A 17993-nucleotide genomic window follows, 5' to 3' on the forward strand; every position below is an offset into this window, starting at 1 on the left:
GGAGGACTGCTTAAGCCTGGGAGGTCAAGGCTGCAGTGAGTTGTGATTTTGCCATTACATTCCAGCCTGAGTGATGGAGAGCCTGTCTCAAAAATAAAACAAAATACATATAAACAACATACCACACACACACACACACATACGGACACCCCAATAAGCCTGCCTTTTAAAAAATATAAGTAGAAAAGCATCCATTTGTATAAAATAATACTTAAGCTAGTAACTGTTTTTTAGGGAGAAGAAATGGTGTGGGAATAAGAGTGGCATTTACCCTTCTATAATCTTGAACTTTTTTTTTTTTTTTTGAGACAGGCTTGCACTCTGTTGCACAGGAGGCAGAGGCTGCAGTGAGCTGATCGCAGCTTCTGTCTCCTGGGCTCAAATAATCCTCCTACCTCAGCCTCCCCAGTAGCTGGGACTACAGGCATGCACTATCACATCTGGCTAATTTTTTTATTTTTTGTAGAGATGGAGTCTCCCTATGTTGCACAGGCTGGTCAAACACTTCTTAACATGTGCTTTTATTACTTTGTTTAATGGCAACTACTTTTGGTGTCCCTCTATTCAAAACTCAAGTGAATGGCTGATATCAATTAATGCTTTCATTTGCCAATAGAAAAAACCAGTGCCTGTGGTCCCAGGAAGATGTGCCTCAGATACTCAGCAGGGATGCAGCTTTTCACTGATAGCTCTCAGACATGGTATGGGTGCATTAAGTTTCAAGATACTGTGGGTTTCGTGAAGAGGCAAACTGTACATAAAAACTTAATCTTATCTAAATTATTATTTCATAGAAAAAAAAGATTAAGTACCAAACACATGGTTTATTAATTTCAAACATTAAGCCTAAAGAATGCCTCTATACTAAATTTGATCATTGCATTTCTGAGGTACAGAATTTCAGGATACAATCATTCCAGGCTCTTTGTGATTCCCCAAATGTGAAAATTCCAAGAATGTAGTGTTTGTAATACTGAAAGAATTAATACAGACTTAATGGAAAATTCAACCAGGTAACGAGAGTTTTTGTAGCCTGGTGACTAGACGTTATAGTACTAAAAACATCTCCCTAAAGGCTAAAGATTTTAGTACTGAAAATTTCTTGCTGATGAAAGACCAGGCATTTTTTCAAGTAATTAAACTTCTCAGAATCAAGCCCCTGACAACAAAAAAAAGGAAGATAAAATTCTGAACAGCACCAAATCTGCTCCAGACACTACAAAGTCCACTACAGGCACAAAGTGTGGCCCTGCAGGGGACTGACAGGAGTCTATAGGTAGACTGGGTGGACATGCAGAATCCTCAGTAGGATGGCAGAGCTTAAAGAAGCCAGTGATATGGGCACATGAAAGATTCAGCAGTACGACTTGGACTTGGAGGTACAATTGCAAAATTCTAAAATTAAGATATTCTAGTTGTAGATCATTATATAAAGACCATTATAATCTGTGTGGAATTCTCTCTGAACACAAATACTTAAGAATTTAACCTGCACTGTCCCATATGGCACCTATTAGCCATATGCGGCTGTTTAAATTTGTTTTAGAGTTAAAATTTTAGTTTCTCAGTCATATTAGTGACATTTCAAGTGCTTAATAGTCACATGTGACTAGTGGCTAAGAATATCAGACAGGAGAGATATAGAATACTTCTGTCATCACACACACAAAAAAAAGCCAACCCTACTGGACAATAACTGGCCTTAAAGAAAGTGTCCCTTTAAATTTCCACAATCTTATTTTTATTTATCTCAGTTGTACAATGAACAGCAACAACAAAAAATTATCTTTCAATGATACCAGCGCTTGAGAAGACCTGCAGAACTATCCAGCCCTCTAACTGCAGATGAGAACACGGAAGCCTGAAAGGGTTAGGGCAGTGGTGGGAGGGGGCCCGGATTTTCTTCCTCCTCATCCAATCCTGTCTTCATCTCACTAAATATAACATCCAGATGAAGTGGATAGTCCCTTCTGTTCCAATTACAAATCAACTTTCACTTTCTCAACTGTAACTGAAGAGCTTGTATATGACAACTTCTGTACTCCTTTCCACCTCTCAGAACTATACAACAAAATAATTTAGGGATAAATACATAATTCTTTTGACTATTTAATAAGTAAACATATTGATTCTGAAGACAGAGTCTTGTTCAGAATGAAGGAATGTGACAACAATAACCTAACTCCACCAAAAGAAATTCCAAATTAATCATAGTGAGTTATTTTTAGATATTAAGCATTGAGAACAGTGAGTTTGCCTCATTCCTTAGCTAGCTATCCAGCTAAACATTCCTTCAGGGTCCTAGCTAAATGAAGTGACAGAATTAGCATCTCCTGGAGACAGGTGATGCTGCTTTGTAGATTAACCTGTGTCTAATATGCCAGATATGTTTGACTACTTTGTAATAATTATTTGCAGAAAGCGACCATTAATAGTATTAAAATGTACAGCAAACAGGAAGTAAACGATTTCCCTTATTCTACTCGTTCTTTCACATATTCATTTATGTACTCTTCCACTTCCACTCATTAATTCAAAATAAATGTGCATGATGCCAACATTTATTGAGCTCCTATTATTGGTGCTCAACCTCTCAAATATGTGGTCACCAAACAAAACAAGGCCTGAATACTGGGGAGTATTTGTAGGGTTACATAGTGCTAGAACAGCAGCTTTTTAAGAAAGTTAATACTTAGAATAAAAGTCTTCTCGATCAAGATTGAAATTAAGCTTTAAAAAAACACGAACGCACTTTTAAAGACCTTTCTCCACAAAATAAAAACAGAAAATTCTCTCTCCCTTTTAAAATATGCTATGTAACCACGCTTGAAATAGTAAAGTGCGGAATGCAAACAAGATAATTTTCCTAATGAAAAAATGCCTAATGTGTTAAAAAGGAGATTCTAGAAATAAAATGCAGAGACTCCTTAATAAACCTTAAAGTTCTAAGAATAACATGATAAATGGATTAGGCATTAGATATTTGGTGAACAGACATTCTAGACTTGCTTTGTAGATAGTGAAGCCTTCTTGTTCATCATTCCCTGTCCCAGAACCATAAAGTGTAGTGCAGTGAAGGCTAGAACCAGTAAGGGCAGAAGGTCTGCTTTTTGACTATTCCCTTAAAGGAGGAGGTTCCCTGGCTTCTGTGAAACTGGATGTAAACTTTGTGCCCTGTGCATTTTTCTCAGGCCCTCACCCCTCCTCCACTTGATCACCCCTCCTCCACCTCATCAGATCCTAAGGAACCTGTTACCCCAAGCCCCTAAATAACCTGTCTTGAGACAGTCCATAGGATCCCAAAGCTCGGTGAACAGTCTGAAAACCAATATATAATAAGTTTTATTTGAAGGTCAGAAATGGTGTCCATGTTCCCATTTTATTTTTCCTGGATCAGGCCATTTTATGAACAAATCTTAAGAAAAAATTCTTTTTTTTATACAAAACTTACAAAAAGCACCAAGATTTTCTCATACAGGAAGAAAAAAGGCAAACAAAGAATTCAAGTACCATCTTGTACAATATTAACAGAACTGTTACTCAAGAAAATGTGTTAAACATTAACAGCAAACTCAGGCTACTTCTAGCCACAAGAACATAAAATGTAACAGATCAGTTTAAGACAAAGGGTATATGAGTACCCATGGCCCATAGCCAGATACTCCAGTTGGACAGAGGATTTAAGATTTTAAAAAATTAAGAAGCATAAGTAATCTGTGCTCTGGTCAAGGAATATGCAATTTATTAGCATTTTACCTTCCTTTAATGCAAAATGATTTCACCACAACCCAACAGTCAACATCAACTTGGAGTGATTACTATTAGTCATCTTTGTTGTCCAATCTAGAAAGTTACATCAGTGAAAAACTATAGAATTAAATGGAAAGTTAACTCTGGAAAGGGGGCATGCCTAGGCAGGGCAGTGTTTTCACAATGTATGTTCCAAGAAACAACAGTGCACAGAATCATGGGTGAAGGGGTTCGGCAGTCAAATAAGTTGAGCAATGCTGAATTTTAAAATGGGTAAGTTTCTTTCCCAGTCTGAGAGCCTTCAGTCCTTTCAATATGTACATTATTACAAATCTGTGAGAGAATTTGGTCACGAGTCTTCTTTTCTCAAGAGTACTTCCAAGTCTGCCAGAAGGCTGATTTTGGAAATGTGAAACACTAGCTTACTACATTTGTCTGGCAATGATGAACCTGAATTCAGCAGAGTGGACACTTCCGGGAGAGGAAGAGGAGACTGGGGAAGGGCATGTAAAGCGGCCTTTAACCTTTCATCTGTAATGTGTATTTCTTTATTGAAAATTCAGAAGTGAGTGTGGCAAAATGTGAGGATTTGATCAGAACTGAGTGGTAGCACAGAAGTGGTTTTCAAGTTATAAAAAATTTTGAAATGTATAGTGTCAGGAGCAACCAATACACAAACATAAAGCAGCAAGCTCAAATGGATAAAAAGGTAGATGCACCATAAATCTGGCAGTCTCTATTTAAGTCACACATTTACTTTGCATATGTAGGTAAAATGGGTTCTATTGATTTGTACCAACTTGTATTTACATGGAAGACCAACAAAGGCTGACCTAAAAGAAACTGTCAAGTCGGTTAGAAATTGAAATTAGGCATACAACTCATAAGATTAGTGCCGTGTAACTTCTTAAGTACTTCTGGCATCAAAGTGAGCAAATTCTTATAACTATATGGTAAAATATCTAATTTTTGAGTCAAATAAAAACATATACAGGTATAAGTTTTGCTGAAACTTACATATCAAGCTGCTGTTAAACTCTTTTACAATAACGTGGGGAAGGGTATAAACAGGAAAGTGCACAATTTCCATTTGAGTCAAGTTTAAAGGCTGTATTTAGAAAAATCTTGAGAATTATGAAATGGAGAAAAACAGTTAATTGATAACAATTTGAAAAGGTACAGTATTTTTCCAAAACACTGCCGAGGGTGTATAAAATGTGTGTCAATCTTCTATATTCTTCAGTTATAATAACCAAAAAGAAGCAATTTTGCAGTATGTTTTGTGCTAACCAGCAAATTCTCCTCTGTGGACTTTTTTTTAAATTTACATTTTTTTAAAGGCTACTTTGCAGAGTATTCATCAAAGATGCTTAAAGGAATGTAGCATCCAAATATTTTTCAACTTCATTTCTGTTGTATTTGTTCAATTCTTTGATGTTAACACCAATATCATGGAGAACATCAGCCATTTGTCTGAGACGGGAGATACCAGTGTCCCACACATGCAGAAAGCAGCAGCAAAGTCCACTGTAAGAAAGAGTACTCTGGGGTGTGTGTGTACATATGTGTGTGTGTATGTTCGGGCACATGTTATTCAACAGTCACAGGTTCTCTAGTAAACATTTCTGCAGATATTCATAATTCAGTAACAATATATACAGTCAAGAAAAGCAGCATATAGTCATCACTTGAAAAACTAGAAAAGTGCAAAAAGAAAAAGACATTCAAAAGATTGATGGGAGTCTGGCACTAAATACCAAGACTATTAGAAAGGCCAGTACCTATACTACATTAATAATAGATGCATTAGTGCCAGCAGACAACCCAGGCCAAGAATAAAGAGAAGCCATGACTGAAGCCCCTAGTAAGGAAGAAAACGCAGAACCAAGAAGGAAAACAAAAGATGTTTTAAATGATTCTTCTGGAGCACTTCCATGATAAGCAGTCCTTTTGAAAGCAAGGTAAAGAGGTGAACAAGTTCACTTTCAGTTGGCCAGATTGATACATTTCTTTTTAATTGAGAGTTCAGAAACATAAAAGCAACAAATAATCCGTGTGAAATTAGAAGAGTAGTTAACCCACAACCATCCACAGCATCAACTGTGCTTTGAATCTGTGTTTTGCCAGAATCTTCTTGGGTATATTCACAGAAGTTGGTAAATGTGGCTCCCTAAACTTTGTGCACCTACTGCTATTCACCTCTTGAGAGAAAGGGAAGTAACAACGGCAGTGATGAAAACATATATTTATCAAAACAAGAAGAGTGCATGAACTCTTAAATACTGTGGAGGCAGGTATCTATCACATGAGCCCTGGCAGATTGCATAATTTCCAGTTACGACTGAGATTTTTTTCTATTAATGAGTAATCTGAGATAACACATGCTCCAACTGGATCTTAACAAACATCTCCATTTCTGTTTCAAAGAAAAATGTAATCTGAGAAAACTTCAACTGGGAGCTGGTCATATTATTAATTTCCACCATATTAAAAACATATTCCCATAAAATATCCATTTAGTCCATACTGATATAAGCAAATAACTGAATAAATAAGTGGAGAAGAGTCAAGTCTCCCATGCCGAAGAAATCCATATAATTCACAGTTACTCCACCTGAAAAGAGGTGAGGTGTAATGCTCCACTCCTTAAGTGTGGGCTATATATTCTTATTATTATGACTTCATTCCAAAGAGTACAGTATGAAAAGTGGGAAATAAGATTAGCTGTTGTTGAAGAAACTTGACAAACTCTACCTCAAGCAGATGATCAAGATCAACATCAAGTCATATTGATAGTATACACCCACGACATGGTATGATGAAAATGGCACTTTACCTGTGTGATCTTCCTCTCAAAAACCGACAATCCTCTGTCTAATCATGAGAAAAATAGTAGATAAATCCCAACTGAGGGACATTCTGCAATATACTATACAACTTCTCATCAACACACTAGCTGCAAGAAGAGAGTGGGGCTACTCAGGGCACACTGCCTATGGGTTAGTCCTGCTCCGCAAGCAATCACTCTGTAAATAATTTTCTTGATTAAAATGAAGAGGAGGAGGAGAATGGAACAAAATCTTGAAAGTGCTGAAATAGGGGGAAAAGTTTTGAATCTAGCATTCAATATCCAACCAGTCCCATTATAAATGTAAACATGAACCTTAAAAATTTTTGCCCACAGATCTCAGAAAAAAGATCTCACCATTCCAGAGATGTGAAAACCAAGGAATACTTAGTAGGAAAATCCAAACCAGTTCAAATTAAACATACTATAAACAACACCAGTATCTCCTTGTGAAGGTGTTTAAAATCTGCCATGTTCTTTTTCTTTATTGAATGAATGAGGAAATGATGAGAGAGCAAAAAATAAACCTATATACACATTGTTTAAAATCCAAAAATAAGTTCTTCAGGAAAATAGATTAAGGGTTTATTCCACTTTCATCTCTGAGCCAGGACCAAGAGTAAATCACGAAAATTCTCATTTCCACTTACAGTCGACTATGATTCCCCCCCATAAGAAGAGAATAATCAAGAGATGAAAGTAGCTTTGTCCAATAAAAGCAGAAGTACAGTGTCAAATCAGTTACATATGGAATCAAGAAAAGAGTGTGTTAAATGTAATTCAATTAGGTTCAGTGCTCATATGCTACATAATGGCTAATAGTAAAAAATTTCCAGTAAACTAGATGTGTTTAAATCTCAGATGTCACTTACTACTTATGTTCTTAAGTAATCTACCTAACTCTTGCCTAGCCTTAATATTTACCTGTACAAAATGGAGATTATTACCCAATTATTGGGTTGTTTCAGGAATTAAATACATGAAGCACTTAGCACCATGCCTAGCATATATTTTGAACACTCAATGAATAAAAGCTTTCATTGTGATCCAATCTCTGCCCTGAAAAAGTTCACCATGGGGACAGCTACTTCCATACAGACTTAGTTATCCAGCAAGAGCTGTTACTACTATGAACAGAGTATGGGAAAGCAGAAAATGGCTCAATGTGACAGCGTGTTCCCAAAGTGCAACTTTTGTAAGACTGCTAAATTTCAGTTAATGACTCCAGAAAAAATAACACTGAATTCTGATTATGAACATTCACCCCAAGTAATACACTTGATGTAACGCCATTTACCTCTCAGAACTAGAAAACCCAAAATGAGAGACCACCATGACATTCACTATGTTGACTATGTTTTTTTAAGAAAGACAGATACTACCAAGAAAAACTTAGCATTTAAGTCCTGAGTACTTAAGAAATACTTTTAATGTAACTATTGATTCCACTAGACTACAATGCCACCTCCAACACTGAGAAGATGATACCAATTACTTCCTTTTTACTTGTGGTGTGAATGTCTGATGGTTCCGTCTACATTTTCTCTACTGTTAAAGAATGCTAACTCATTTCTAGGAGGACAAAAAATCTACAGGAAAAATGCTGGGCCAGTGGCGTTGGCACACACCTATAATCCCAGCACTTTGGGAGGGATGTGTATTTCTCTACACACACACACACACACACACACACACACACACACACACACACACAAATTAGCTGGGTGTCATAGTGCCCAGGGGGACATGGGCAGTGGCTGAGATGGGCTTGAACCCGGGAGGTCAAGGCTGCAGTGAGCTGAGATCACACCACCGCACTTCCAGCCTGGGTGAGAGAGTGAGACCCTGTCTCTAAAAAAGAAAAGAACTGGGTTCAACACAATCTTTCAATTATTTTAATTGATTACTCATCTCTAAATCCCCCAATGCCATGGATTACCTTAAGCTTCAAGTATACAACTAAAATTTAACTATGAGAGACATCTTAAGAAATGGAAAAATGATCGAATTTGGGAGAATATCAGGAAAGAGGTAAGGAAGATTATTTCAAGGTCACTAATGTGAAAAGGGAATTGTGCTTTGGAATAAAATCATGATTTAATACTACGTAAAATGAAATATGCAAGCCTCTTCCTAAATTACTTTCAAAGGTTTGCAGAGGATGAACTTATTTCCCAAGACTGATATATGTTGGCCACAAATTTTAGGAAATTTTGAAAAAACTTCAACCAAAACGTGGCCATTCTCTAAAAACAGATGGGCCCTACCTATGAATAAACCAGAGTAGAGAAAAATGAAACCCAAAATACATAGACGACTGTAGTTGTCAGTGACAAAGGTTGTGGCAAAGGCTCAGTGACAAAGGCTGTGATGAAGTAATGAGGGTAATTATAGGGAGACTTGTCCAGGTTGTCCCTCCTGACTTCCTGTTTCTGTAGAACAGATGCTCTCAGTCAGACAAAGCAAATTATACAAAGCACATTTGTTACACAAAGCACATTTCAGTCTGGGAAGAAACCCTAGAGCAGGATTTGAGGCTGAAGAGTAAAGCAGCACAAAGTGTGCAGAAATGCCACGGAGGACACTGAAAATGGAAAGAAGTAGAGGGCAAAAGAGAGAATGGGAGAGGAGGAGAAAAAGAGAAAAGAGAAGGGAGGGAGGAGAGAAAGACGGCAGTTCCACTTTAGAGTGGAACAAACTTAAGCACTCCACCTCAGAGTACAACCCACAACCCACTTACTTGATAAATGTGGCAATGGCCTGTGCTTCTCCACTCACTTCATTAAACACACACAAACATGCACGTGTGTACACATGTACAAGCACACACACAGACACATGAATCCACAGTGAGATCTTCCATCCAGGAGAGGACCTTTGTAGGTAAGCGAACTTAACTGCAAAAAATTGCAAGATAGCTACTTATACTAACCAGTACAAACCACTATTCAAATCTCTGGACAACCAAGGGTCACTGGGTTATTTGAGAAAAAGCAAGTACCAGGAAAGAGAAAAATATAGATTATATGACTTTAGAGAAAACAAACAGGAACAACAGATCAAACCAGACATCCACACAAACACCCCAATTACTATGTTAAAGGTTTTAAGGGGTATATTACTTAAAAACAAACCAACTACAAAACAGGCTTCCTTGAAAAATGAAAAGATTAGAGAACCACTAGAAATTCTTGAAAAGTAAACATGCAGTTGATAAAAATAAAACTTTCAGGCTGGGCGCGGTGGCTCACACCTGTAATCCCAGCACTTTGGGAGGCCGAGGCGGGTGGATCACCTGAAGTCAGGAGTTCAAGATCAGCCTGGCCAACATAATGAAACTCTGTCTCTGCTAAAAATACAAAAAATTAGCCGGGTGTGGTGGTGGGTGTCTGTAATCCCAGCTACTCCAGAGGCTGAGGCAGGAGAAACAGTTGAACCCAGGATGAACTCGGGAGGCAGAGGTTGCAGTGAGCTGAGATCGTGCCATTGCACTCCAGCCTGGGCAACAAGAGCAAAACTCCATCTCAATAAATAAAAATAAATAAAAATAAAAATTTCAGCTGGGCACAGTGGCTCAAGTCTGTAATCCCAGGACTTTGGGAGGCCAAGGTAGGTGGATTGCTTGAGCTCAGGAGTTTGAGAACAGCCTAGGCAACAAAAAATTAAAACTAAATAAAAATAAAAATAAAATTAGCTATGCATGGTGGCTCACGCCTGTAGTTGCAGCTACCAAGGAAACTGAGGTGGGAGGATCGCTTCAGCCCAGGAGGTCATGGCTACAGTGAGCCATGATTGCACCGCTGCACTCCAGCCCAGGAGACAGAGACCCTGTCTCAAAAAAAAAAAAAAAAAAGGAACAAAAAAATCACCAGAAGGGCTGAAAACCAGACTGGGCATGATTGAAAAGTAAATTAGTATTCCGGGAGACAAACAGAAATCTCCCAATACTTAGAGAAAGGGCAGGAACACAAAACATGTAAGAAAAAATAATACTAGACAGACAGCTCCAGACAGCCCAACAGTCATCTCCTAAGAATTCCTAAGACAAACAAAGACAACGGAAACAATCATCAAAGAAAGAAAAATCCTTTAAATGGAAAAAAGATAAGACTGCAGATGACAGTATGCCAAGAAAGATGAAGTTTAAAATATTTATACCTATACTCACAGTTAAAAAAAAAAAAAAAAACCCCTCAGAGAAAAGAGATCATTCAGAAAACATTCAGAAAATCAAGATATATATAAAATAATGAGACTCAGGATTACATTTATCAGTAAAACTGATGGAAGATAATGAAGGATGTAAAAATTCAGAGGGCAAAGGATTTCAAACCCAAACTATGAGTCAAGTATGACGGTAATTAAATACCTTTCCAGACTCAATAATTTTGATTTACCTCCTAAGCGCTGTTTCTGAGAAAAATGTTTGAGGATTTTCAACTGAACTGGGGGAAAAAAAAAAAAGAGTGGACTTAAAAGAATGCCTTCAAAAACAAAAACCATTTACTCAAATAGAAAAATTAAAAACCTGGCCGGGCGTGGTGGCTCACGCTTGTAATCCCAGCACTTTGGGAGGCCGAGGCGGGTGGATCACGAGGTCAGGAGATCGAGACCACAGTGAAACCCCGTCTCTACTAAAAATACAAAAAAATTAGCCGGGCGTGTTGGCGGGCGCCTGTAGTCCCAGCTACTCGGAGAGGCTGAGGCAGGAGAATGGCGTGAACCCGGGGGGCGGAGCTTGCAGTGAGCCGAGATTGCGCCACTGCACTCCAGCCTGGGCGACAGAGCGAGACTCTGTCTCAAAAAAAAAAAAAAAGAAAAATTAAAAACCTAAAAATTTGCTATGTTAAAGGTTTTAGTGATATTAATTTTTAAAAACAGGAAAGGTAATTAAGAAATTGCAAGACAAAAGTGAGTTAAACCATGGCATTATTTTCAACAGTTGACAGCATGACAGACTTAATACAAAAGCAGCATACTTGATCTTGACACTGTCCAAGCAGAACAACTTTTCATTAACTCCCACAAGATTATCACTCTTTCTGCAAGGCCCCATTATACTGCTTGGTTCTGTTATCAATAGTATCATTCATAGCAGAAATGCTATCTTTTTTGTTCTCATTGTTTAGAATTTTAAAATATGAAGAAAACAAAAGTAGCCATAATTCAAGAACAGAATAAAATTCGCTTAAAATCCTTGACAATTCAGAAGTAAAGGAAGACAAACGGCAGAAGTGGAAACACATTGAGAGGCACAGATTTCCTTCTGTAACCTAGTGGTGAGCCAAGGAATATTGGCTAAAATTGGCAGTCCCCTTAAAAATAAAGGTTTAAGAACATTTAAAGCTATAAAGGAAACCACTGAAACTACAGTTCATTATGACAAAAACGAGGAGGTAGGAGGCATGGTTGGTGGTGTGAATAACACTCAATTCCTCACCTTTGATGACAGAAAGAGACACTGCGTCAGATATACCAAAATACATATTATGTGAAATTCTGATGACCACAAGAATAGAAACAATTAGTTTTAAGAAACTACCCCTGGCGAGAGGTAAAGGATTGGCAGATTTTTAAATTTCATATTCCATCCCTCTATGGGAGGAAAGACTTTTTACCATGTGTGTTTATTATTAGTAATTTTTAAAAATAAGGTTAAATATTTAGGTGGTGACAATTTCCTAAAATGTTAATCCTGTGTTATTTTCAGTTTGGCTAGATGACAACAACTTTCTTAAACTTCATCGTTAATGACTTCCTGGACAGTGAAGACAACTCATCTTCCAAAAGTTTAAATGTTCATACCCTTTGCTCCATTGAGTTTATTCTTAGGAGTCTACCCTAATGGAAAATTTACGTAAGTGACACAAATATAAAGGTATTAGGAAGCTTAGTGCACAACTGTGTCTTGGCAAAAACTCTTGCAAATCCCAACGGCCTATCAGTGAGGAATAGTTAAATAAATTACAGTAGATACATGCAGTCAAAAAGACTGGGGTAGTAGTGATACAGAAGAATGACCTTAATATACAGTGTAGTGAGAAAAGCAAATAGCAAAAGAATATATGTAGTATAATCTCCTTTCATGTAGTGATTTTTAAAAGTATCTTTCTGTATATGTATAGGAGTTCTAAAAAGATATATACCAAGCTTTAACAGAACAGTGCTTACCTCTGGATGTGAAATTGGGAAATAAGAGGGGAAAGACGTTGACTTTTTACTTCTAATTGAACCTTTTATGAATGTTTATTACCTTTGTAGAAGGCAGAATTCTCAAGAAAAACTCTTAATCCCACCCAATTCTTTCCTTACCTTTCCACCCTTCCATTCCCCCAGTACTCTTTCACCACAGATCTCAGCCTTCCATATGGCATATTGTGTAGGTGTGAATCCACCTTAAAACTGTCTCCAATTCTTACTTCCATGCAATTCATAGAATATACCTTTCACCATGCATGACTGATGAAAAAAATGCATCTCAGTGTTGCATTTGGTCTTCGGCTTGATTGGTTAGAGAATGGCACTGCTAACGAAGCCAGGTTGTGAGATCCCCATATACATCAGTTATTGTTATGCAGTCAGCTTGCCTTTGTACTTATCATCTTCCTGATCACAGGACCAGATATAGAAGGATCAAAGTAAATCCATTTTAACTAGTGGAAACACTTCTTTAAAATACATACTGAGAGCAGGCTTCAGTGGCATAGTTGTTGTATTCTGAAGAACACATTTGTGTAAATGTATGAACCAGAGTTTATTTGTTCAACCCAGTCAAGCATACAAAAATCACATAACTGTGCTATCGATCCTTCCCAGAGAGAATTCTGGTTAATCAGATATCTGCAGCAGCATTGCTGCCTCTGTGCTCTTTGGGACCAGTGTGATGATGGAATACATGGGACCACGAAGTTCCCAGTGTCTGGTCTGTACTGCTCATCTTCAACCAACATACTGAACACAAAATCAAAGAAATATGGCGGAGTGAAGGTTTCTCACCCTTAACTGTACTTAAAGAATGGTTTTTCTTTCATGATTCCTTTATAGAAACAACAACGAAGAAAATCAAAGACTGAAGAAAAACAGATTAAATGAGGACTTGTGAAGCAACCAAAGTGCTGGTTATATAAATATTTCTAACAATGAAGTATCTGATTTTGATCCAACTTAAAATGACTATTAAAAATGTCCAAATAAACAGCTCATACCACAGACATACCACTTTATGGGCTTCATATTTTTTCAAGATATTGTAAACCTACTAAAAAGTACCAGTGGAAAGAATGCTCCAAATCTATAGAGTAACTCGGTATGTCTTACACTCATCCAACATGAATTTACCTAACTAGAACTCAAAAAACAGCATGTCGTTCTCCAGAAAGATTCAAATATATTATCTATTCAAAAAACAATCTGCGGCTGGGCATGGTGGCAAGCTCCTGTCGTCCCAGCTACTCAGGAGGCTGAGGCAGGAGAATTACTTGAGCCCTGGAGTTCAAGGTTGCAGTGAACTATGATCATGCCATTGCACACCAGCCTGGGAGACAGAGCAAGACCCTGTCTCTAAACATAAAATAATTTAAAAAAAAAAAAAAAGGTAAGCAAGCAAAGGCAACGAAGAGAACAACTCTGGGGCCAGTGCAAGGGGAATGCAGGGTGTGAAGGATTGCCTTCTGGCACTCCTGTGGTTCTGAGATGATAGTGGAAATAAAATATGTGGACTTACATAAATAAAGCTTTAAAAAGAAGTCATAGTTCTATTTCAATATAATGTTATCTATTTAAATGTGGTTTACAATTTTATCAATGACACTTCCAAACCTAAAAATCACTACTGAAAATAAGATAATCATATTCCAATCCTAATTTTTGATCCAATAATCTCCTCCCATAAATACCTTTCCTTAATACCTTTAATACCTCTTTTAATGCCTTTCCTAATCAATTCCAATCTCCTCTTAAATCAAATTAAGTAAAATATGATATTTTCTTTACTCCTATCTTGTCTTTTAGCATCTTTCCTTGACATTTATGATATCAGCAACAAACATTTGCTTCATCCTGCACTGTGTAGAGTATGTCTGTGGTCCTCACAACAGCCCTGTGAGGTAGGTATCATTAGCTCTCCTTTACAGATAAGGAGAGGCAAGCTGAGAAAGACTTGACTTGCCCAGCGGCAAAGCAGGGATTCAAAGCCAAACTTGCTGACTCTCAGCTGAGTGATGTTTAAAGTTCCCCAGAGGAAATACAGAGATTGTGCCAAGTAGAAACTACCATTGTACCTAGAATTTTGGAGCAGTTAAGGAGGAAGTTTAACAACATTAATAATTTCTTCTTTGTCACTTAACCACTGTAAACAGTAATTACACTATATTCTTCTATCATTACATTTTAAAGTTAACAATACACAAAAGTTACCCTTCTCTTTTTATAGAAAAAATACTTACTACAAATAGACTTGCACTCATCATTGCCTATGAAAAGACACAGTAACTGGTACTATTCAGCATCAATCCTGGTAAACGGATGTCATAAAAAAATGTAAATATATGATTATAGAAGATGACTAAAACCAGTGAATTTTGTGGAGATCACCAAAGTGGGTTTCTGCCCAAACAGATTTAGTTTCAAAATACAAAGCCTTATTATCAGGGCACTTTAACCAAGAGAATACACCACAAATCTATGTGTCTAAATTATATGAAAATTAATTCTGGCATCTACACAATTTAGACACAGGCACAAATGGTATTTATCTACCAATCCTGAAATCTGTGGTAACTCTGGAATATGCTGTTTTTTCCATACGAAATTATGTGATGTACCTAATAAAATATAAACAATAGTTTAACATACAGTGTTTAAAACCTAAAATGAACAAATATTTCTGTGTGAAATAGTCTTTAGGAGAAAAATCTTATTCTGAAAACATTTTATCCTCAGTTTGGTCCAAGTCAACAATATTTTAGGGCTACTGCTGCTCTACTGAAAAACAAACAAACAAAAAAAACAAGTAAAAGCTTTTACAATCTAAAACCTTTATTTAAAGATTCTGAGGTTCCCATGAGCACTCCATGTTAGCATAAAAGCAGCTATGAAGATTTCAATGATGATACATGATGACATTCTTTATTTCTATGGGAAAATTCTATACGCCAGTGGCAAAACTAGTGGTACTATCTGGAGAGGCTGCTTTTGCCTATAATGTATCCTGCTTGTCTAATGCTGGTTAACATGCCACCAAATTCTCCCCAATTGCTCCGTTTTGTAAAAACATACTGCTGGCATCATTTCAGCTTGTTCCAACCTGTGCCTGCCGAGCATGTCACTGCTACTAAATCCTGACCTCAAGTCTGTCTGGATTTGAATATTTTTGAGAAAGTAAAAAGCAGCAGCCCCTGACCTCTGAGAACTAATCTGATGTTCAAGCTAAGCCTTGGTGCTACTACAAACTGTTCTGACATTTACAGCTTAAACATTCCATGCTCCTGTTGGACAATCTCACTGAACATCAATATCAAAAGTAGTCACTCCAAGACCGTGGCAAAGTGAGAAAAAACTAGGTCACTGTACAATCCACAAAATACAAAATTATCTTTCTGGCCGAATGAGTGACAGCTATTTCTTCACCAATTACAGCTTTATCCTCAATCTACTTGACCCCCTCTATAAGATCTGTTGATACCCAATCATAGAATTGCCTGTTTTCTGACAGCACCCTATATAGAGCAAGCCCTCACGTCCTTAGACCTTCCCTCCAAAATTATCCAAAGCCCAAATCCTCGAATACATTATAACACCCTGTTACTACGACACCCCCATGGTTCCCTGTGGTCTGTGTTCTTTGTTGCAATAAGCAATAAACCCAGCTTGCTCTATGACAGGTGTACTCCTAGTGGTCCTTAGCTGAAAGGTATTCACACTTGTGAATACTAACAGTGAAATGAAAATAGACTAAATGTTCTAGGCTTAGAAAATGACTCTAAAACTATAATTCACAAGGAGGACAGCTTTGGATGATGCTGGTATAAGATTTCTTCAGTTTTGCTTTTAATGTCAAGACCATGGTAAAATGTTTTAAATGGCTCAGGTAAAGTAAACAGCATTAAAAACTGTTAAAGCAGAGGAGAAGCTTTTACAGCCAAGTTGATCAAGAGAATAAGCAGGAGTTAATCAAGGATCATTTCAATTGGTGGCAGCACGTCCAAGTATCTGGGTTATGTCTAGGTTTAGAGGTACTTTAAAACAAGGGATGCAGGAAAATGCTCATCAATAATAAAGCTTAAGCTATAAGGAAAACATGAAAGTGAGTAATATTTTTTCCTGAGACAGGGTCTCATTGTGTCACCCACACCTGGGTGCAGTGGTGCATGGCTCATTGCTGTCTCGATCTTCTGGGCTCAAGTGATCCTCCTAACAGGGCCTCCTAGGTAGCTGAAACTTAAAAAAAAGTGCTCACCTTAACTACTGGAATTATCTGGATAGTATGTTAGCTGTGAGAAGAAAATAAAGCAAGATTTTCATATGCACTCTTTTGATGAAAGATTTTTTAAATTTCTATAAGTATTAATCATATCTACAAGCACAAAACCAAAAATGTGGCTGGGCTTAGTGGCTCACGCCTGTAATCCCAGTACTTTGGGAGGCCAAGATGGGAAAATCTCTTAGCCCAGGAGCTTGAGACCAGCTTAAGCAACATAGTGACATCTTGTATCTATTAACAATAAAATAGACAGGCATAGTGGCATGCACCTGCAGTCCCAGCTACTCAGCTCAGGTGGACCGCATAAGCCCAGGCAGTTGAGGCTCCAGTGAGTTGTGATCGTGCCACTGCACTCCAATCTGGGTGACCGAGTGAAACGGTCTCAATAAAACAAAACAAAATAAATAAAATGATGATGAAGAAACATTGTAAGGGCAGGCATGGTGGCTCATGCCTCTAATCCCAGCACTTTGGGAGGCCGAGGCAGGTGGATCACCCGAGGTCAGGGGTTTGAGACCAGCCTGGCCAACGTGGTGAAACCCCATCTCTACTAAAAATACAAAAAATTAGCCGGGCATGGTGGCAGACGCCTGTATTCCCAGCTATTCGGGAGGCTGAGGCAGGAGAATCACTTGAGCCAGGGAGGCGGAGATTGCAGTGAGCTGAGATTGTGCCACTGTACTCCAGCCTGGGCAACAGAGCAGGACTCCACCTCAAAAAAAAAAAAAAGAAACGCCATAGTGTTGACTACTTTCTCTTTCAAGACAAGCCCTCAGCAACTGTGCCAAACCTTAACCTTTACAATTATCATAGTCCTCAGTGTTTCTCCTCAGCAAGAACTGAAACTCTCCATCATACTGAGTCTTTCAAATACCTTTCATTTCACAGTTTTTTTTTGTTTGTTTTTTTTTTTTG

At 37.8% G+C, this 17993-nt stretch overlaps 1 protein-coding gene across 6 annotated transcripts in view; it reads right to left on the reverse strand.

The window, feature by feature from the left end:
• WDR33 (WD repeat domain 33) overlaps nt 1-17993 on the reverse strand; it is a 110580-nt gene that overhangs the window by 31433 nt on the left and 61154 nt on the right. Inside the window, exon 8 of one of the 6 annotated variants that reach the window (XM_058434318.1) lies at nt 1596-2061. The exons of 3 other annotated variants lie outside the window; for them this stretch is intronic. In XM_058434318.1, the coding sequence (XP_058290301.1) occupies nt 1994-2061 (68 nt within the window). In that variant the 3' untranslated portion in view covers nt 1596-1993. 2 more of the 6 variants (XM_058434320.1, XM_058434319.1) reach the window with 2 other exon arrangements.

This window comes from Hylobates moloch, unplaced genomic scaffold (assembly GCF_009828535.3).
Source record: "Hylobates moloch isolate HMO894 unplaced genomic scaffold, HMol_V3 SCAFFOLD_24, whole genome shotgun sequence".
Classification (NCBI taxonomy): Eukaryota; Metazoa; Chordata; class Mammalia; order Primates; family Hylobatidae; genus Hylobates; species Hylobates moloch.